Genomic DNA, 23,156 nt, shown 5'->3' with positions numbered 1-23,156 from the left:
TACTTCACAAAAAAAAAAATCTTTTTTAAATCCAAAAAAAAGAAACACACCTCATGTAACTTGATCAACAAAACTTAAACAAATAAAGCTGAAGCAATAAAGGTAAACAGAAGAACTAACCGAGAAGAGAGAAGAGAGAAGAGAGAAGAGAGAAGAGAGAAGAGAGACCTCGCGCTAGGAAGCACAGAGAAGATAGATGGACACCGTGTGTGCATGCGTCCCGTACTTGAGTCAGTCACTCAATGATAGCCGAATCCGCCGCGTACAGGACGTCCACTAACCAGTGAGGGCGGTTTCACACTGGCGCCATATAGACATCGTTAAATACATTCCCTATGGTTGTTATAATTGTAAATAATATAAGAGGTTGAAGCCTCTATTATAATAACCAAGGAGTTTCCAACAATATGCCGTACTTGTATAATAAAATTACGAATATTAAATCAAACAAAAACGACTCAAAACTACATGAGCCGATTTATTACTGTTTCTCGCGGAACCCCTGGCGACCTCTTGCGGAACCCTCGGGTTCCGGGGAACCCCGGTTGAGAAACACTGCTCCCACTGCTCCCCCACGGTCGTCGTCTTCAAGAGGGAATGAACGCGCATCGGGGTGGAAATCAGAGATTGCCGTTGCGATGACTCTCGCCGTGCACCCTCCGTTAACACGTGTTCAGGTGTGCAGAAAATATCATTGGGAGATTTAAGGGAATTTTTCTGCGACTCTGCATGATGATGATGATGATGATGATGATGATGATGATGATGATGATGATGATGATTCTCTGAGAACGCAGTGAATTTTTTTCTCCCCCCATTTAATTACGATGTGCAATGCAGTTTACTCCCTTATACAATGTTTGTTTCATTTTATACCCTTTTCCTTTTCCAACATGATTTCCTCTCGCTGTTTTATAATCGCTTTTCGACCTTTTGTTTTGCTTTGGCAAAATAGTTCTGGGCGGTGTATATTACGGGTTACCCAGTGTTGTTTAGAGCGGTGTATTTTGTGGGGTTTTTTTTTCTCCAGTTAAAATATTTTTTTTTTTAATTAACTTACTATTTTCAATACTAACTTGCTATTACTCTCACCGTCTGTTTATAGATAACGAAAGTTATACTAATCTCAGTTCGAATGCACTTTTTCAGCTTCAATTAAACTTATTGGATATTATAAATAATTTGGAGCATTAACCTGATATATTATTATCTTTCATCAGGTCATCAAGATGGGTGCGATGTTTAAAGATGCGAGATCCGTTGTCCGTTTCATTAACATTTATAGCGGATAAATTAAAAGGCCATTTGATATAATATAAAACGTATTGAAATCTCTTTGCGAGATTAAACAAAGCAAATGCGATTACATGAAGTTTCTTCAAAATACTCATCGGCGTGGCGATTAAACCAGCCTTTGTTATTAACGTTAACACGATTAGCGTTTAATTAAAATCCCACGTTTAATCGGTTTGACGTTACCAAGGCAACGCGAGCACGCGCGGATTCCCTTGACGACTGGAGCGAATTAAACGTCACGTGAGACGTGAATCGCTGCTCTTGTTCTTTCTCACCCCCCCCCCCCCTCCGTCCGAATCCGTGAGAAGACTGGAAGAAGAGTAACAAGTGAAATATATATTTTTATTTATTTATTATTAACCCCTCAATTGATTTATCATGTAAAATGAGATTTCCACGTTTGAAGGCCTAACGTAGTTGGAACGTGCTCGACTAGTGGACTGTGTGGAGAAGCCACAAGGCCAAGGGGGATCAGCTTCATGTGTGCGTTTCACGGGGGAACATCGTGCGAACCGGGCCGGACATGGCGGTAAGGGTCCACCTCAATGACTGGATGACGATGACGCGTTTAATAAACACCTTGTGTTAGTTACTATGATTGTGTTCACCAAACGAGGTTCATGAGGAGGTCCATCTCCATCTCCCCAACAATCTCCTCGACATATCCCATGAGTTTTTTTTTTTTTTAATGTCATCAGATTCCAAGATTTGTTTATTCACTTAGTACCTGATACCCTCCTCTCCCCGTCCCCCTTTACAAAAGTTCACAACTTTAATTCGAAGTTGCCTTCGTTTCTTGGTGGTCTTGATTCCTGATGCCTGAAATTGTAAATCCTTCATGAAGCGTTACCAGCATGTTTGTTCAGCTTGAGTGAGTCTGTCAGTACTCGGACCAAGATGGATGCAGGACAGAGAGAGAGAGGAGAGATGGATGCAGGACAGAGAGAGAGAGAGAGAAGATGGATGCAGGACAGAGAGAGAGAGGAGAGATGGATGCAGGACAGAGAGAGAGAGAGGAGAGATGGATGCAGGACAGAGAGAGAGAGAGGAGAGATGGATGCAGGACAAAGAGAGAGAGAGAGAGGAGACATGGATGCAGGACAGAGAGAGAGAGGAGACATGGATGCAGGACAGAGAGAGAGAGGAGAGATGGATACAGGACAGACCACTTGAAGAGGTTAAGTCACTCAAACTTTTGGGCCTCACCATCAGCCATGGTCTTTCTTGGACAGACCACATTTACAGGGTGGCCTTGAAAGCCATCCGCCAACTGGGCATCCTCCATCGCGCAAGGTCTTTCCTTGGCCAATCTGGACTTTTGACAACTTACAAGGTCTTCATTCGCAGTTTGGAGTACTGCTCTCCCCTTGGGTTGGCGCCACTGCCTCACACCTTGCCCTTATTGATGCCGTGGAAAGCAAGGCCCGTCCGCGTCTGCTTGGTACTCTTGCTTGGAACAAAATTTGACAAAAACAACAGTTAAAAAAAGATTGTACATTTTATTAATTTATGTTGTCCATAATTCTCATAAAAAAATGTTTGTTGAAGATTTGATGACAAAAGCTCAAATGGTAAAAATGTTATGGCTTGGATGGACGGACACACACACAGATGGCAGAAGTGAATGCAAAACCCGTCTCCTGCCAGGAGGTGGGGGTGGGGGAGGGGGGGCTAATAAAGGTGGAAAAAAATAAGGGTAGAAGGAAAAAAACGAGGGCCTCAGCCAACGTTCCATAGCATGGTCAAGGACGGTCGTGGATGCCGATTACCAGTCAATGGATTTCATGACATGTACGTTTCAAATTCAAATTTTTATTTCATGACATCCAAAAATAATCACTGGACAACTTCTGGACCTCACCATCAGCTATAACCTCTTCTTGGCAGAGCATACATCAATGGTAGCTTCCAAAGCCTGCTGCAGATTATCATCCTTTGTCAGGGTCTTTTCTTGGAAAGATCAGTACTCGTAACCTATACATCCTTTGTAGGTCAGGGGAGTAATGCTCTCCAATATGGGCTGGTGCCTCTGATTCACATCTGTCTCACCTGCATGCTGTGGGATTGAGAGCGCTCAACATTATTGGTATTTCCCACAAACGAGCAGAAGCACAGAGCTTGATGATCTCTGTTTTACATGGCATCCTCTCCTCAGGTCTTGCTCTCACTTCTCTTTACATGACGATTGTTAATGTATCAAATGTGTGCCAATTATACCAGGCTGTACATATCAAGTTAGATTAAATCAATGGTATTGTTGCGGGCCGGGGGTCCGGCGGAGAACGACCACTAGGTGGGGAAAGCTACGTCGATTTCCACCAGACTCCCCGGAATTGTAGGCCGTCGCTCATGGATAATTCCGTGATGCGGCGGGTCGCTTATCCGACCGTGGATGCCAATACCTCAACCGCGTGGCGTAGGGTCCTCCTGTCTAGAATCAAGTTACCTAATTAACCACACGGTTTCGACTACCGGGAAACCACGCCCTCGGTACGCCTTGCCCGAACCGGATCACTCTACCAACTACCGACTACCTTTCCGGATCGGATGCAGTCGAGCGGTACTGCCAAGGACGTACCGGCTAGAAGGAACGGATTATCGGGAATAAAAACCTGGCTAAACTCAGATTCGAACTATGCTGGACCAATGGAGGAAAAGACAAAGACGAGCTGGGAACATTTCCACAATTATTTATTTACAATAAGCAGGGAAAAGCATGTGGCACATAAAAAGGTTTATTCGGTATGTAATCCAGGGGAAAGATGAGAGAGGTGTGGTGCTGAAATTTACAAGCAACTTACAAAAGTGGACACAGTGCAGACTTGACACGAGATTAATATAAGCAACAATGAAGATCTTATACAGGTTTATCTAACGGACAGGCGCCAACACACTCAGACAAAATAAACCCAATGAAAAGGAAAGGGACCTTTTGCAGCCAGGGAGGGAGGGAGGGAGTTGAGGTTACAGTTTTTGGTACCTGAGCGTTTTGGGGGAAGGGTTGCTCTGTGGTGCGGCACCTGGCAAAAGCTGTGCAGTTCGGTCCACAGCCGCACATGTGTGGTAAACGTGTCTGGCGGAGTCCAAAGAGGTGAGAGATGAGCAGTAGGCAGGACCAGATAAGAGGCTTAGTTGAGGTCGTGTGGACGAGGACCAGTACAGTAGGCGGGCCGTCGAGGCGAGACGTAGGCAGAGCCAGGCAGCAGGAACACTTTCACAACAATTCTCTTCAACCTCTCCAACTTGCAATTCTCTTCAACGACCAAACAACTCGTAATTCTAAGTCGACCTCTCCAACGACCCGCAAAACCAACTCGACTCGATACCTTCACATCCAACAACTCCGACCAACTTCTTCCTTTCCATCCACCCCAACTTCCTCCATTCGATCTACCCCAACTTCGCCCCAACTCTGAGGATTGCTCCGTACTTTATAGATCAAGGAGCTCGGGGAGGAGCCATGGCGAAACCGACGTCATCGTCCGATCCGAGCATCCCGATTGGACCGGGCCTTCATGTGGTCCGCTTTTCTGGGCGGGGTTTCGGCCAGACGCTAGTTTGGCCCGCCCACGCCACGCGTGTCTGGGTTTGGGAAGGTGGATGCCGATGCGGCTTCCATAGCGAACGTCGGGATTTTGCCTCTGAAAACGAGTCGCTGGATAGACGGTGGAACGCTGTGGCCACTGAAACGAGGGTAGCAAGCGAGACGATTTCACCTCAGAAAATAAAAGGAGGGAATAAAATAAAAGGGGGAATAATGATCTAATAACCTACTATAGCCCATCACAACGCACCCCCGTGTCTTCCCACTACACAAGGAAGGGATCTATCTCCACGTATATTAATGGAATAACTGACTCGGGACAACTGTATGTTGTATGCATACGGTTCCGAGAACCGTAACTATATTGAAGAGAAATAAATTGACAGATTAAGTTAGAATGGGGATAAGGCACAGGCATGATGGAACAAATGGTCCAACTCTACAGGCAGGAAACATGAACTTTTGTGATCAAGTTCATCTCTTCAAACCCCTGACACTTCAACCCCCAAGTATATAATAAATAGTTGACTCTTCCTTCATCCCATTTATCTTGTGCATTTGGAGATAGTTATCTTTTTATGTCATGCCTGGTGTTGGCTTAATGGTTAGGGTGGTGGCCTTAATGGTTGAATTAATACCAGGCGGGGTTGACTCAGCCTGTCATCCTTCTGAGGTCAGCAAAATAAGAACCAGCTTGCTGGGATGATTGAGCCATTTGAGTATCCTGTGTCAGAGTGGCGACCCATCCAGGATCGTGCCCAATAGCCCAGGAGACTGCTTCAGCAGCACTCACACTCTGTACAGAGTATTGTCCCAATGGATGGATCTTTATATGTTGGTGTTTGGTTTTTATCCTCAGGTGCTGTACTAGAATAACAAGATGGGTATTTAGCTGCATGTGAGCATATGAAGTATGTGGTCTTTCCCATGTTCCATCCGAATGAAAATGCACAATTCTTTACCAATGAAAACAGTGAATACTGCTAAAGCCAAAATATGACAATTTACAACTTGCATATGTGAAGTGCTGGCAGGATGGCCAAGGGGTGTGCACACTCACCTCTGAGCTGTTTAGCTTGGGTTCTTAATGCTAACCCAGCTACAAACTGTCATCCTGGTTTTTTGCAGGCACGCTGATTCATCAATGTGTGTGCCGTCCCTCGGATGGATGTTCAGCAGGCGTCCCATCTGTCGGCATCAGTTGGTGGATGTTAAAGATCCCACAGTGTGTTTCATGAAAAGTAGGCGAGCTTTCGCCGACACCATGAATAAATTCCAAATTCCTGCCCTAACTTCTTGTGTCGGAGTAGCAACCCATCCACAATTGTAAATATAACCCTCGTCATGAAACTGCTTCAGCAGAATGAATGCTCTCTACAGAGCATGGCATATGATCTGATAAGGGGCCATATACATATTGTATACACACTTGGGTGTCCTGGGTATTTGGGAGATGATGTTCAAAATGACCCATTTCACAAATCTACTTTGCACATGGACCCTAAACGGGTAAAAGCTGTGGTCTTGAGGTGTAACTAATTTTCATCGAATAATATGCATGGTGTTGTCTCTTCTCAGCCGGTGACATTTCTTCCTCCTCCTGCACCAGCATCATCCACCAGATTACTTTTACCACCTGCCGCCATATTGGGCCTTGCTGTGCTGGCATATATAATCTGCCTTGGCCTGGTGTTCGCTCTGCGGAATTGTTTACTGGTACATAATTCATCGGTCTTTTCTACATTAACAGACATTTCACTGAACTGATTTGGTTCTTTGGATCGTTTAGTAAGAATCATATTATATGTACTGTAAAGTCATGTAGAAAGCTTACCGATTCGTTGTGTATGGCCACTAAATATTGAGTATGCTTCAAACCACATCCAAAAAAATGAAAAGAACAGCCTCGGAGGTCTTCGGCAAACCCTCAGAATCCTCGATGAACAGTCATGAGAACATCATTGCACGTTCCAGCCTGATAACATTTCGTTTACTACCCAGCTTACATTGAGCATCTGTAAGAAATTTCATTCAGAATATGATAATTGTCTTTCAGCCTGATAAGCCCATGAGTGTGAGCAAGAGCAGATTTTTTTTTTTGTATTCTATTGACTTTGACCATTGAATGAGAATCGAGGCTCATGGAAGAGATCAAATACAGAACGGATTAGGATGCAACATAGCAAAAGGAACAACAGAAAGAGAAGGGGGGAAAAGCCAACAGCAGGGCCAAGGGAGAAAATAGACGGAGACGGACAAATGAGGGATGCGGGTAATGTTGAGGGGTAGGGGAGAACGCAAGGGGTGGAGAAGAGGGATACAGAAGCAAAATTTGAGGGGGTGTGATGGTGGTTTAACAGGTATGGAAAAAAAAAAGATAATGGTTTTGGTTGGGGGATGATCTGAGATGGTGGTGCTGAAACAGCTGTCTTAAAGACGTAGAGGGAAGAATTGCCATGGTAATGTTAGATTGTTGTGAAAAAGCCCAGCTGGCCCACTAATGAACGTTATTGGAGTAATCTGCTTGCCCCACTCGTTCTCGCGTACATATGGTGCCAGTCCAGACTGTGGTTGACCCTTAATGCCCTCAGGATAATGAGCAATGAGCACTAAAATGCTATATGTAGAAAAATCAGCACCAAACAAAATTCCCCTCACTGTGGCATACAAGAGCAAGAAGAAAAAGATAAAAGCTTGATATGAAGTGTAATACTGCACAGAATTTAAAAATAACATGGTGATTCTGCACACACACGCATGTTAAACCTATTTCCAGTCACGAGGTTGTGCAGCATGTGACGGAGATGGATTATGCAGCGGTAGTTCTTGGTGTTGGGACCGTTGTGCTGCATGTGCCCAAGCTTGTGACATCATGGTTCCTACACCTCTTACCTGTCACGACAGATGCTGCAGAGTGAGTGACCTTTGCACTTGGTGCATTTAGTACGAACTGTGGTGGTTGTGCTTATGAAAATGCTGCGTAGCTCTTTACAGATGCCAATCGGTGAATTTCATAATGGATAATCTTTTCAACATAAACTCTGAACATCAATAAGAAAATTAAAAAAAAACAAAAAATCTGAATTATGTTTGGGAGAGGCTTGGTGAATCCTTGCCCCATAATTGTTTTATGTACAAAATCTCGGATCGTAGAAGAGCGATGTGACGGAGCGGCAGTGAAGCCACAGGTGGATGCAACAAGGGAACGAACAAACAGGAAAAGAGGAGGGGAGGAAACTGTTGCATGCACGAAAGAGGGTTGGGTTAGACAGGGTTAAGCGGGGTAGAAAAAGATAACAGGTAGGGATGGGGGAAGATGTGAGGTGGTGGTGCACTACCTGCTTTGAAGCCCTGGAGGAAAAAAGGAATTGAAGTTTAAGGACAGCAGTTCCATAAATATGAAGAAAAAGGAACAAAGTTGAGGGTTTACTGTTAGCTTTGATTTTGGGAGTTTAACCAGGAGGGGGTTTACTGGAAGGAGAGCATCCTAAAGGAATACAGGAAATGACGTATATCAACCCCGATTGCTCGGCGTGCATGTGCTGAAACTCCCTCGTAATGAAGTAAATTGGGGCCGCCTGGACAACTTTCATGCCTCCCAGAAAAGGATTGTGGAATCAAACGATTCAAAAAAAAACTTCTTAAAGAAGTTGTAAGTACTTACAAGCGTACCTTTTGAGAAAGGGCTGTGCCTCTGCACAACAAAACAGTTGGAGAAGTTCCTGATGAAATCGTGCAAAAAGTTAATATGGTACAATTCTTTTTGCAAAAACTCCCGGCAATGTGCACCGGTCACAGGCTGAAGATGGTGCGTTCTAACCAAACCTTCATTGGTCTCAACACCGATGGCAAGGTTATATCTGGTGCTTGTCGATGCACAGGGTAAGTTTAAAATGATGATATTTACAATTCATCGTGTCTGGGAGGAAGGGGTTGTGAGTGGGAGTTGTAAAGGCTGTGAGTGTTGTTACCAGTACTCGTATATATTTTTTGCTTGGTTGCGGGGCCACAAGAGAAATTCTACTCTATTATTGCATTTATTGGTGAAAGGATAAGCGTCTGTTCATGTCTGTGTATATGTGAGTTATAACGATGTCCGCCGTTAGCTAATTGTATCAACAGGAAATGGTACGAACCCAACTCCTCTCTTCCACGGATATTTCTCATGTGCTTGGTCGTTAGGGTGGCTGGCTTGGGATCTTAGGGACCTGAGATTGAGCCCCGTTCCCACTGAATTAACAACAGGTGGGGTTGACTCAGCCTGTCATCCTTCCAAGGTTGGTGAAATGAGAACCAGTGTACTGGTATTGGGGCACATCAGCAGCAGCATAGTCTGCCATATGCAAGAAGAAGAAGATCCAGGAACACAATTATGGTTAACCACTTTTAACTTGCCACTCTTTCGTTTAAAGCTGGAAATTATGTTCAAAAGACAATTTGAATTACAGATTTTGCACTCGTGACACCGGGTTAAAAGTCTCCGTGCAAGCAGAAATGAGTCACTGCAAATGCACACATGGCGCATGCGTGAAAGGCTTCATTTAGCATTCAAACGTCATTTCAAAAGTCACATATTGCTTAACTCTGCTTTGCGCTATGTGCATGGGGTAACAATCCATCCATCCATTGAGACCATGCTCTGTGCAGAGCGTTGGTGCTGCCTAAGCAGTCTCCTTGGCTATTGGGCACAATCCTGGATGGGTCGCCACTACGACACAGTATACCAGCAAGCTGGCACTCATTTTGCCGACCTCGGAAGGATGACAGGCAGAGTCAACCCCACCTGGTATTAATTCAATAGAAAATGGGATTTGAACTCAGGTTCCTAGGATCCCAAGCCCACCACCCTAACCATTAAGCTAACACCAGGCATGTGTAACAACAGATGGCCCCTTATTGGACTATGGAAGAGAACGGACTTTGGCAAAGTAGGGATAAATAGCCTGTGAGTTTGCCAAAAATGGAATGCAGAGGGGTTGTAGAGGAAGGAAGGTTAACACGTACACAAATCCGTTTGGCAACTGGAATTGGAGATGGGAAATAAACTACTACAGTACAGTATTTACAAATGGTCCATTTGGAAAAGCCTTTTTTTATAGACAGCTCTAGGCTCTGGCCCAGGAGCTGAACACAGCAGGTTTACAGACTATCAAAGGGTATGGGTGAGGGTGGACATGCACATGGAAGAGAGGATTAGTAACACAAAAATGAGTAACAATGGCCCAGAGTGGAACAATGGGAAAGAATCAAAAAGTAAAGAAGAGATCATGGATGTGCATGGCTGAGAAAACGAAGTCGTGATAGGTAGTACATGTCAAAAAATGGAGGACAAGACACCGGACACAAAGAGATGATTCCACAATTTGGTGAATGAGTTCCTCTCTTCCCCTCATCCTGCAGGTGGTGCCCTGGCTGCCCCCTGGCTGTGACTGCACCTGTGCCTGGCAGCCTCCCCAGTGCGATGCATGCAACTGCATCTGCTTTGAGATCCGCCTGCGCTGAGGTTGAACTCACCTGAACATGTCCAGGTTTACACCCCATGCCTCTCTCTCAGGTCAATGGAACTCAAGCGCTGACACCCAAAAAGGAAAAGGCATAACCAATTTCCTCCTGGTCACGTGTCACCAGATGGTGTATTTTGTGCCAACTGAATCTTCATATCTTCAAGCTCATAAACAATTTTGAATCAACGTTTCAATTAGTCAGCTTGAATCAAATCATTGTTCCAGAACAATTTGATACAATGCATTGTAAATGAAACCAAAGTGCCCTCGCTCATTTCACCCTTTCATTCCCAGTTTTCTATACACATTTCAAAGGATCAATGCCTTGTATTTTATTCCCCAAACAGATTTATCAAAGGGACAGAGGACGTAGCATGGGTTTTGGGTTAAAAAAAACCAACAAGTAATCGGTACCTATCTTATGAAACCATTCCATTGAATTTGATGTTACAGCAGAAATTAATTTCTCACTCTGATGAACGACTTCCGTGCAGTGGTTACTTTACTGTTGTCTGAGGAGCGTTATCGCACTTGAGCAAGTCACTTTGGTTTGAAGCAGCACAATAACTACGTGTGTGCTATCAACATTAAGGTAACCTGTGTTATCACTCATTACTTGCGAAAACCGAAGATTTTTCAAGTATATTGGTTGGTTGTGTGCTTTATTACTTGGTGAAAAATATTTTTTTGCCAAGTGTGTTGGTCTGTAGCGTTTGTCTGTAGTGTTTGTCTGTCTGTTTGTCACATGATTTTTGTCCACGGTTTTCAAGCAATCCTTCTGAATTTTTTTTATGTGTGTAGTTGACCGGCCAAGGACAGGACGCATAATTTTGGTGAAGATCCAAATCCAGATCCGGATCTGAGAATTTTTTCAGTGATTCTTCACTGTTGCGAGATCGGGCCAAAAACGATATATAGCACAATATTTCAAAAGGTTATGGATGGATTTACACTAAACTTAGTGGACAGGTTGGGTTGGAAGTGCCACTAGGAAGAATTGATTCAGTTTTGGTGAAGATCTGAACCCATATGTGGAAACGAGAATTATTTAATTTTTAACTGATTCTTCACCATTCAGAGATGGGGCTAAAAATGATATTTCATGATATCTCAAAAGGTTATGGATGGATTCATACGAAACATGTGGGACAGGTTGGGAATGCCACCATGAAGAATTGATTCAATTTTGATGAATATCTGATTCTGGATCCGGATTAGAGAATTTTTCAAGTGATTCTTCACCATTGAGAAATAGGGCCAAAAACGATATGGAGCACAATATCTCAAAAAGTTATGGATGGATTCCGCAAAAACTTTGTGGACAGGTTGGGTGTGTGAAAAGGAATAATTGATTCAATTTTGGTGAAGATTTGAATCTGGATCCGGATCCGAGAATTTTAAAAAGTCATTCTTCACCATTGAGAGATGGGGCCAAAAACTATGTTCAGCAAGATATCATTAAAAGTTGTGGAGGACTTGTGACAAAACGAGGTGGAAGAGTTAGTTAGGTGACAAGACCAACCCGATTTGACTTTGGTTAAGGTCTGGATTCAGATCCGACCCATCAGTGGGATATAAAATTTAAACTGTTCAGCCTGGCGGAGGTATGTGCTCTACCGAGTGGCGTTCCGTTTTGCCAAGTTGTCACTCTACGAGTGATTTTTCATTCTGTCTGTTTGTTTGTGTGTCAACTGCCTACAAATCGCAGTTTTAAGCTGATCTTCACCAAACTTCACTACCTGGTAGAGTTCATCATAAGCAAGAAGCCTTTTGTTTTTGAGGTCAAAAGTTCAAAAGGTCAACATAGGCCAAAGGTCAACAACTTTGTCATATTTCTCCAGTCTTAAATTTTCATCCAATTGACTTGAAATTTGAAGATGCTTTGCATATCAGGTCATTGAATCCAACCACCAATGATTTTTATGGTCAAATTTGTTTGAGGGATTTTGCAAGTATTGTGCTCTGCATGGTGTCTTTGTTTTCTTTTTTTTTTGTTATTGTGATTTATCATGAACTTCATTTACAAGTGAATGCAAAAAAGTAATTACAAAAAAAAAAATCAATTTCCCTTTAGTGGAAGGTTTAATAAATTGATAAAAATCTGTACAACTGCTTCAATCCTTCCTTGCACTCATGATCCTTCTCTAACTTCATGCTCCTCCCTCCCTACGATATAATTTTCTCCTCCCACTTTTCCACTTCTGAATGATCAAAAGCAGCTGATGGGTCTGGATTATTGGTCCACTTTGTGCAGAATATCATTTCTAACCTTGAGTTGGGCAGTCTTGATTGGATGCCAGAACGTTCATTACCCCATTGCGTGAAGTGAAAAGTGTGGTCAAGAAATTGGGTCACTTTGTCTGTCTACAGAGGTCAGTCGATGATCTAAGAACAACTTAATTTCAATTGAATGTTATATTTTTAACACTAGAACACTAATCGGAAAACGAACCTGCAGTTTTAGCAGTACTTTGGCTCTGAATTTTACTAATTGTACCGAATCTCATCCCGAATGTGCAAGCACAAGGAGGAGTAAGGTAATTTTTTTAGTCTGTCTACCTGTGTTGCAGTAAAATAAAATTGAAAATCATTCAAAACAGGAAAGTTACTGTTTTTAGGGACATCCTAAATGACATAAACAACAGGCACGAATAACTAATGTAATGTGTTATATAAGGGGATGTAAAAAGATGGTGCATCAAATGGCTATAAACTTCCAAAAAAGTTTTTTTTTTTTGTCAACAGCCTTTAAAACCTTTATTTTATTTCAATTTAATTTTATACTTGAACACCGTAGACCACAGATTGCTGTGTTGCGACTTCCAAAAACCTCCAGTGTTGCAGTACTTGGGATAAAATGTTACGCCATTTTATAGTTTGGCAAAATAAGCAACCTCGTGTTGCCAGATTGCATAACCTCTGGTTGTAGCTCCAGAGCGTGATGATGAGCAGGTTCTATAGACAATGCGTAATGGGCCAAAGTCAGTACAGCTGAACTTTAGCAAAGCAATTCGACAGGTCCATGTTTATATTATGTTCGTCTTCGAAAAGTTCATCTTCACTCTCACCTTCTACTGCATATTTGAGCTTGCCTACTCATCCTATGTCATTTGCACATAGCTTCATGTTTTTGGAAAACTCGTCACCACGTTGTATTTCCTGAATTTTTTTTTACCCTCGCCAGAGGAGAGGATATTGCATTTTGAGTCAGTTTGTCTGTCTGTTTGCACAGAAGGTGAGTATGTCTATTAATTATATACCATTGGAACATGACAACGTCGACTAATTATGTCCTCTTGAAGTGTGAGTACGTCTATTAATTACGTTGGAACGTGAGCACAGTACATGTAATGAAGTACCATTGGACCGTGACAACAGTATGTCTAATTACATACCATTGGAATGTGAGTACGTCTATTAATTATGTACTATTGAAACGGTCTATGAATTACATACTATTGCAACATGAGTACATCTTAATTGCATACGATTGGAATGCGATTATATCTATTAATTACGTACCATTGAAAGGCGAGTACGTCTATTAATTACATAATATTGGAACGTGAGCACATCTCTAAATTACTTCGGATTGGAACGTGAGTACGTCTCCTAATTACGTACCATTGAAATGTACATCTACTAATTGCGAACTATTGGAATGTGAGTACAGGGAGTCCCCGAGTTATGAATGGGTTACATTCCTGCAGTCTGTTTGTAAGTCAATTGGTACATAAGTCAGAAAATGCTGCCGATAACCCTATAATACATGTACTTGTATGTACCCTACCGAGTCACTTTATACAAATGATGTTTTTTTTTTTTAACCTTCAACTACCTTTATATAACAATAATAAATAAAATACAATAATAAGCAATACAATAACATAAAAAAGAATTTTAATGTACAGTTATAAAATCTTATGTTGTTTATAATTGTTCCGATCGTCAAACAATTAAGGTCTATGGAACGACCAATTTGAGGAGGAGTTTCACCTTTATCAGATCATTTTATAATGTCTCCCCAGTTTTTTCTCCATAGTTAAGTTTCTGCATTTCTTCATTGCAGGAACTTCACTGAAATGTTTATCAGCTATAAGTAGGGTTCGTTGTCACGGTAAAATACGCGGCACTATGAATGCAACGATGAGCAATACAGTACAGTCCAGTATTGCAGAGAACATGGGATACTGTAGACCACGTGATGCTCAGACTCTTTACATCTCAAGGAAGAAAGAGTCAAGCTCCATCAAACCAGTGAGTCCCGAGTTGCTCTGCCCACGATTGGTTCATACGTATGAGTGAACGTTCACGGCTCAGACATGAAAAATAAATAAATAATAATAACAAAAAAAATACCTGATTTGGGTTGGTTCGTAAGTCGGGGACTCCCTGTACATCTATTAATTACTTACTATTGGAACGTGAGTATCATTGGAACATTTGAAGAAATCACAGACAGGTGTATAATTACGTACTATTCAAATTGTCCCCTCTCTGCCACAATTGAACAATGGGACTGCTAGTACGTCTATTATCAATTATATAACACACAAACCACACAAAACAAGTCCTGGTGAGGGGCTGCAATTTGATTGCTCTTTCAAGTTTATTAATGAAACTGGTATCAGCTCAAATCCTACTGTGAATTTTTAATTGGTCACTGGCTTTGACACCAATACAATTTTTTCTTATGGACGCTAGGCATCAAAAAGCTACGTATATCACACAAACAATTTCAAATGGAGCACCTCTCCACCATTACAGCATTTAAATTGTATCAGATGTGGCAATAAACACGAATTGTTGCTCCTGGCTTGTCAGCTCAATGACAGAAGATGCTGTTTGCATTTTCCCTCTCCATCAAGTCAGGTCAAGTGTGAGAGCATGTGCCAGAGCAGCACGCCGCTGCATCCAATTTCTGCCGATACTCCAGGGGCCTCCATGTGGCCATCCACCAGACAGATGCCTGGCCCATCCCCATCTCCTTGAGATGCTGATCAACCTGCTGCAACCACAAGGCACGTGGATGGCCCATGGCCTCCTGCACTCACGAGGCTCCCTTGCTGAGATAATCTGGTGAGCAGGATCATCATCAGAAAAATGAGCCACATGTCCATACAACCGCAGCTGATGCTCACAGAATATGCAGGTAACAAATCTCATGTCAGTCTCTCTCAGCAACTGCTCATTGGACACAAAGTCCGACAAGCAACAGGCAAGGATTCTCCGAAGAGACCTGGTACCAAAGGAATTTAGTCTTCATCTCAGATCCCTGGTCAGAGTCCAAGTCTCATATTCGTAGAGCAAGACTGGAAACACTGAGGACCTGAAGACTTGGACTTCATCCTCCTGCAAAGGTACTGACAGCAATACACCCCATGATCCAGTGAATCCATGACTCCCGAGGCCCGACCCAGATGTCTGTTGACCTCTGGCTCACAGCCAGCAGAGACATGAATATCACTGCCAAAGTAAGTGAATCTCTCCATGACCTCAACATCCTCACCAAAAACAGGTACAGACAGGATAGCAGCATCCAAGATGTCACTTAAAGCCTAGATCCTAGTTTTGACCCTGGAAACCCGTAATCCCAGCGGCTCCGACTCCTTATTCAGCACCTCGAGGGCCCCCAAAAGGATAGCTGGAGTATCTGCAAAGATGACTGCATCATCTGCGAAATCAAGGTCAGAGATCTTGACATTCCCAAATTATGCACCGCAACTTGATCTCTCTGACATCCTCCCTAGAATCCAGTCCATACAAGTGCTGAAAAGTGTGGGGGCCAGTACACACCCCTGACAAACTCCAGCAACAATTGGAAATAAGACAAAGATGGAATCACCACATCTCACAGTACTTTCAATACCAGAGTATAGTTCAGACTTCAGATTGATCAGTTTTGGTGGCACACCACAAAGACCATTAATCCTCCAGAGAGCATCCCGATTCACTGAATCGAAGGCTTTGCAGAGGTCAACGTAGGCTGCAAGCATTCCCTGTCGAAACTCTCGCCTGCGTTCGGTGAGGACCCAAAGTGCAAGGATACGGTCAATCGTTGACCTCTCTGGTGTAAATCCTGACTGCTCCGGGTGTTGTTGCTCAACCAGATGGTGATGAACCCTATCAAGAATTATCCGAGCAAAGACCTTGCCCAGTACTGAGAGCAGCATCACCCCTCAGTAGTTTTTGCAGTCCTGGCGATCACCCTTCCCTTTTCAGACAGGGATAACAAGACCCTCTTCCAGTCAGTTGGGATGATGCCTGTGTTCCAGGCAGAGCACAGAATTGCATGCAATGACATGAGTGCAGCATTTATGCCAGCTTTGAGAAGTTCATCATGGATGCCACAGATCCCTGGAGCTTCACCCCATTTCAACTGGTTCACCGCAGCCTGTGTTTCCACAAATGAAGGTGGATCACAGTTGATTAGAGGGTCAGCAAAAGGGATAGTAACACTCCTGATATTCAACTCAACAGTTGCTGGATAAATCTGGTACAGCCGCTCAAAGTAAACGGCCCAGGGGGCCTTCACCTCGGGCTCCTCTGTCAAGAGCCCACCACTTTCCGCTTTAACTGCAGTACACCGAGGGATGGACTTGGAGGAACCCAATGAGCGAATTCCCCTGCTGTAAGCAGGACAAGAATCACTTGACCACAGGTGATGCTCTACCCCTTCACATGTTCCTTGCACGTAGGCCTCCTTGTCCACCTTCAGCACATGTACAGTTTTACGCCTCAACTCCCTGAACAGCTCAGCTCTGCCATTAAGCCTGGCCCTGCGACTGATCAATGGTATCCAGTGTCCCTTGAGAGAAAAAATTCTTCTTTGCCCTATGATGAGTTCAAAGACAAACCACTGGTAGCATCAAGGATGTTGTGCTTGAAGGCACTCCATAACTCTTCAGGATTCCCCAAAGCATCCAGACACCCCAAATCCCCACTTAGCCTGTTCGCAAACTCCTCAGCCACCCTCTCATCCTTGAGCTTTCCAACATCCAGTCCAGGTTGAGATGCTACCATTCTCCTGGATTTAAGTTGCAATTTCAGAATTGCTTCCACAAGCCTGTGGTCGGTATTGAGGAACCGAGCACTCCGATAGACCCTGCAGTTCTGGATGATCCTCCAGCGACCATCAATGAGCACATGGACGATCTCTTTTGCCATACCACCAGTGTTGGAATATCAAGTCCAGTGATGAGCCTGTGGGTGCTGAAACCATGAACGAGTCACACAAATTCCATGAGTTCTTGCGAAGTCAAGGAACCTGGTGTGATTCTAGTTTACAATTCCAGATTAATGGGGACCAACATGTGTCTCATAACCATCCCTATCAGCTGTAGTTGATGCATTGACATCCTCCAAGACGAGCTGAGTATCGTGCCTGCGGCACTGATCAACCACAGACTCAAGCGTGGCACAGAATGTGTCCTTCATGGTGAGATCACTCGCCTCAGTCAGAGCATATACCGAGACCGGGGAAACGACACCCATGGAATGACGAATCCTTCGTCTCATAATCCGCTCATTGACCAGTGTTGCCTCAATTATCATTGGAGTCAGCTTATGGGACACAGCTACAGCAACTCCTTTGGCACGGTACCCATCAGAGCGACCAGACCAAGAGTAGGTGCAATCACCCGCCATGATCTCGCCGCTATCTGGTCTTGAGCTCAGATGATAACAGACAGGTGATCATACTCTCTTCGGGATTGGACATCCAGGCACCCACCCAAAGGACCCACCACAGGTTAACCAAATGAGATTTCCTTCTGGTGGACGATAGCTCAGCACCACTCTGGCACACACTGCTGCAATCTGACCCGGGAAGGTTACCCCATGGTTTTCCTCCCATCATCAAAGAGTGGGGGTCCCGAAGGCTTTGCCACAATCCTGTCATCCGGTAAGCTGCCCTAAAAAGGGTAGCTGCACAGGAGGTACTGTACTCCCTCTGAGTTGGTTTTAAATTTTCTTTGCATTTTTCTTGTGTTTTGTGGAATGAAGGGTTTTACCGTGGCCGGAGTGCAAGTCCTGCCACCAACCTCCTAATAAAAGTAACCCAACTGCAAGAGGATGTCCGCAGACACAGTTGGACACTGCATGTGGATGGCTGTTGGCTCACTTCACCCTTTGACAGGTTTTGTTTGTAATCCTGCTGGCTGTCCATATCCAAACACCCTCCTCACCAAGAAGCCTGGTGGGGGAGACTGTTTCGTCACCGACAACTCGACCATGAAACAGGTTAGTACAGGTTTGGCCTGACCTCTCCATCCCTACCCCGTTTGGAATCCCGTGAGGGCATTGTCAATTTGCAAGTATGAATAATACTCCATCGCATAAATGAAGAACAATGTGACACATAACTGACAGATGTGACCCCTTGCATGGCACATGTCCTGAAAGATTTTTGGGCATGAACGGGTTTGTTGTATAAACTGGTAGAATGCCAATCTTGGCCCAACTTCGGTGGACAATTTAAAGCGGTGATATTTCCACAAAGTGATACTTTTCTTCTGAGACACCATAAATTTTAGCAAACACACCACCAGATGGCTCTCTTCCATCATATACTTATCTTTTGGCAAACACAATCCATTGCTTCGCTGATGGGAATATTGGTGAGGGAGAGAGAAAGAGAGAGAGAGAGAGAGAGAGAGAGAGCGAGAGAGAGAGCGAGAGAGAGACAGAGAGAGAGACATACAGAGAGACAGACAGACAGACAGACAGACATATGTCTTTATTCAGATGGATGGGATGGCACATGTCTCAAATTCTTCCATCAACATGTTTGCAAACCCCGCAGGTTACGGAGAAACCACAGCAGTGCCGAAGATCTGTTTATAATACTGCAGGAGTAACTAGTAAATACCCATTTCCCTCTCGAAACGTGACTCGGTGAAGAAAGAAGCTGAGCTGTGCAACAAAATAATTATTTGTGAGACTCGGTTACATTTTCTTGAAGCAAAAAGGTTGTACTTCCCGTCTCAAGTCAGGATTGGAGATTGGCCCAGCCAAATAGGCAAAAGTGATAAATCGGCTGCTCACTCTTTCGGGGGGAGGGGAGGTAGATTTTTGCCAATGGCCTGACTGTGTACCCTGAGCTCGTATGCAAAATTTGGTAGAAATTGGCCCAGCCAGATTTTTCTATGATTTTCAGATGTATACGCACACAAATAATTGCATTATTTTAAGGTTATGCCGTCACAGACGAAATAGGTTGAGGAAAGACATGTGGTGAGGAGGTCACACGCATCTTTGGCATTCAATGTGACACCGGCCATTTTCCATCATCCTCTTAGCCGCTGTTTGGCCACATCAACCACCAGGGCTGTGGACACATTGGAAAACAAAGATGATGTCGAAGGACACCGTGGCTCATGCGGTTAGATTTTGGTGTGTCTAATTGATTTTGCACATTCAGAATTGCTGCACGGTCCTCGGTCAGTCTTTCCCACAAGACACTTTAGTAAATTCATGACAAACTTGGACAATGCATATGACGGTCAATTGGTACCTATGAGCCGTAATGGAATGTCTTCATTTGTTTTTGGTAATCCATACACTCTGGGAGCGATGCCGTTGTTGCGATATCGGATCCGATGTACCAAAGTCTGTGTTACAGAGCGTTGTTTCTGCTAAAGCAGTTTCTAAGTAAGGGTCATGCTTGGCAGTTTTCCATCCCTCTCCCAGCAGAGGTTAGGGCACAAATTTAGAATTTGGCCATGGCGCCGGCGATAGCTTGCCTACTCTTTACGAAGGACAACGTGGGGTGTTTTTTAACGTCTCTCAATGAATGCCCGCTGAACGGATGCCAATAACATTCATCCGAGGGACGACACACACAATGATGAATCACCCTGCCTGTGAAACCCCCAGATAACAGTTTATAGCTGGGTAGGAAGTTGAACGCAGGAAGGACAGTCGAGAGGAGAGTGTACATCCTTCGAGGTCTCGGCCATCCTGGCAGCCATGCTACTATAATGGCGCTGGTAATCAACACTCGACAATCTTCCTGTTGTTTTTAGCTCGTCTAAAGTCGAGATGAGCTGTTAAAGTCACGATTCCCTCCGGCAATGGGTCCATCAACATTTTTTTTTGTTTTTATCCCTACTCATCCAAGGCAGCTCAACGGATCATTTTGAAACTCGACTCAGCATGATGATTCATGACATCGATGAGCAAAAACTAAGCGAGTCCTTTAGTTTCCATCGAGGTGGTGAGATAATTAGCTAATTAACTCAAAACGTAATCTATGTTTGTACGTCCATCACATATCTCACAAGATCTCATCATCTCAAGAGATCTTTCATTGTTGTTTAAGTTAAACCTCTTAATTACCTTCGTCAAAGGAGAGTGTATTGCATTTGCATCCATTTGTCTCTGTCTGTTTTTGTCTGCACAGAATGTGAGTAGGTGTATTAATTACATACTATTGAAAAATTTGAGACCGCGAAGACTCTTTATACCCCTTAAAACCCCTTTAGAACACAAAGACCCTTAAGAACTCAATAACCATAAGACCCTTTAGAATCCTAAGACTCTTTAGAATCCGAAGGAATCCTAAGACCCCTATTAATCCGCAGACTCTTCTACAAGGTGAGAGCTGAAGCGACGGCTTTTTATTTGGAGCGATGTTGTCGCCGCGAGAACATTTGGGCCCATGATAATCACCCTTTATAACTCTAAGACCCTTAAGTTCCGCTGAGAGCATCAACACCCTTTCGACCCCTAAGACCCTTAAGAACCTTTAGGCCATTTAAGAACCTCTTGATCATCTAATGCAGCCTGAGGACAACCACCCTCCATGAGCATATGTTCCATTTGGGACTATTCATTATTCTTGCAACCAGTGTGTTTAGCACGTGTATGTATGTATGAGTATTATATACTAGCTGAAACCCCGTCACAGACGGATTCCGTTCATTCAACAACCCTCACCAGCTCACACACACTCGAGGGACATGGACTGGACAGGGTGTGCTTGCCCCCACCTACTCATCCCCTGCCCCTGCCCCATTCAATTTGCCCAACCCCGCCCAAAAATGTAATTACCCCAGCCCCGCCTCTTCACTCCCCGCCCCCCGTCCCCTCGTCTCTTGATTGCCTGCCCCACTTGCCCCCGCCCCTGTCCACCCCTCACACTCAACCCTGCCTAATTCACCCCAGCCCCCACCCATCCCCCCCGTTTCCTGCTTTCAATTTGCTTACCCCCGCCCAAAAATTTGCTTACCTTGCCCCCCGCCTCTTCACTCCCTGCCCCCGTCTCTTCATCCCCAGCCCCGCTTCTTCACTCCCTGCCCCCGTCTCTTCATCCCCCGCCTCTTCACTCCTCGCCCCGTCTCAACGAAAAGTGTTTATTCTACTTCAGAGTTGAAAGTTGACTTGCCACAATGTGCGATGCACTCTTACAGGTACGAAGTTTCTTTCATTCCAGGTCACAGTTCCGAGAAAAACATGACGCGACCGCTTGGAGCACAAAATTGGTCCTTCAGTATGTATATATATATATATATATATATATATATATATATATATATATATATATATATATATATATATATATATATATATATATATATATATATATATATATATATATATATATATATATATATATATATATATATATACATATATATACATATATACATATATATACATATATATACATATATATACATATATATACATATATATATATATATATATATATATATATATATATATATATATATGTGTGTGTGTATATATATAGAAGATGCATTGTTCAGTCTTCAAATGAACATGAGGCCTTTAAAACAATCTGAGCTACGTGGAGAGAAAAAGATGGTGGTGATTTACATCGACGATGGTGGTATATCTATTCATTATTTGGTATCGAAAATATTTGGTATAGATGGTGGAATATCTATTGATCTATTCATTATTTAGATTTGCAGATGACACAAAGCTTGGAGGTGAGGTGGATAGCAGAGGGGGTGGTGATCAGACAGGAAAGCATTGATACTTGTATAGATTGGGTAAAAGACTGGCAGATGGAATTTATCCTGAGCAAGTGTAAGGTGTTGGGAATGGGAAAGAACAATGAAAATAGAGATTACAGGATGTAAGGGATAATTTTGGAGCGTGTCACACAGGAGAAGGATCTGGGGGTGGTAATAGATATGGGAGGGTAAGCAGGCAGCACAATGCCAGGCAGCGAAAGGTAAAGCAAATAGGGTTTTAGGTTGTATTCCAAGGGGGATCAATTATAAATCAAAAGAGGTGGTGTTAACATTGTACAGGAATTTAGTGAGGGACACATCTAAAATATTGTGTGCAGTTTTGGTCACCACAATTCAGGAAGGACATTGATGCCATAGAGAGGGTTCAGCGCAGGGCTACTAGATCGATTCCGGGCCCAGCTCGACTCAGCTATGAGGAGCGGCTGAAGGAGACAGGACTTTATACACTAGAAAGAAGGCGGTTACGAGGAGAGATTATGGAGATGTTTAAGATCATGAAAGGTATAGATAAAATCAGTGCAGATGAATTATTCAACAGAGTAGACAGTGATAGGACCAGGGGCCATAGCCTGAGAGTAAAGAAGAGGAGAGTTAAGATGGTAGTTTGGCAGAGGACTTTTACTCAGAGTAGTTAATGCATAGAATGGTCTCCCTGGAAAGATAGTGGCAGCAGAAACAGTCAATAAGTTTAAATTAGAATTGGATAGGTGCCTGGAAGTTATGGAGATAGAGGGGTATGGGGATGTTTACAGGACTTTTAGGTAGTTTGAGCATTGATGGGTGATTGTGTGCACGTGTATGGAGTGC

General features: G+C 43.5%; 2 protein-coding genes across 4 annotated transcripts in view; one reads left to right on the top strand and one right to left on the bottom strand.

Annotated features, from left to right (window-relative positions):
• Nucleotides 1-523: 523 nt before the first annotated feature.
• On the top strand, nt 524-12,875 carry LOC147028423 (uncharacterized). 2 transcript variants are annotated; one of them, XM_085878815.1, is made up of 4 exons: nt 524-677; nt 6,419-6,556; nt 7,617-7,754; nt 10,241-12,875. In XM_085878815.1, exons 1-4 carry the CDS (start codon nt 639-641, stop codon nt 10,340-10,342), a joined length of 417 nt encoding a protein of 138 aa, XP_085734941.1. In that variant the 5' UTR covers nt 524-638; the 3' UTR covers nt 10,343-12,875. The 2 variants fall into 2 exon arrangements, with proteins under 2 accessions (XP_085734941.1, XP_085734942.1); XM_085878816.1 differs by lacking the exon at nt 524-677 and adding an exon at nt 1,501-1,825 and having other exon boundaries at nt 10,241-12,863.
• Nucleotides 3,716-23,156, bottom strand: part of LOC147028422 (corticotropin-releasing hormone receptor 2-like) — a 262,752-nt gene continuing 243,311 nt past the window's right edge. Inside the window, exons 14-15 of one of the 2 annotated variants that reach the window (XM_085878796.1) lie at nt 5,901-6,028; nt 3,721-4,979 (exon numbers count right to left, since the gene is read on the bottom strand). In XM_085878796.1, the coding sequence (XP_085734922.1) occupies nt 5,912-6,028 (117 nt within the window). In that variant the 3' untranslated portion in view covers nt 3,721-4,979; nt 5,901-5,911. Of the gene's footprint in view, nt 6,029-23,156 lie in introns of both variants that reach the window. The other variant, XM_085878795.1, reaches the window with a different exon arrangement.

Source organism: Eptatretus burgeri, chromosome 4 (genome assembly GCF_056783735.1).
Source record: "Eptatretus burgeri isolate ZD-2024b chromosome 4, Ebu_testis_v1, whole genome shotgun sequence".
NCBI lineage: Eukaryota > Metazoa > Chordata > Myxini > Myxiniformes > Myxinidae > Eptatretus > Eptatretus burgeri.
This window is presented reverse-complemented; position numbering and strand designations above follow the sequence as displayed.

What these genes read in the sequence shown, in the direction of transcription:
- LOC147028423 (XM_085878815.1), top strand. Translation starts at nt 639, where the DNA reads ATGACTCTCGCCGTGCACCCTCCGTTAACACGTGTTCAG. An exon ending in CTCCGTTAACACGTGTTCAG is followed by an intron (nt 678 to 6,418) that starts GTGTGCAGAAAA and finishes GTCTCTTCTCAG; the next exon opens with CCGGTGACATTTCTTCCTCC. An exon ending in GTCACGACAGATGCTGCAGA is followed by an intron (nt 7,755 to 10,240) that starts GTGAGTGACCTT and finishes CTCATCCTGCAG; the next exon opens with GTGGTGCCCTGGCTGCCCCC.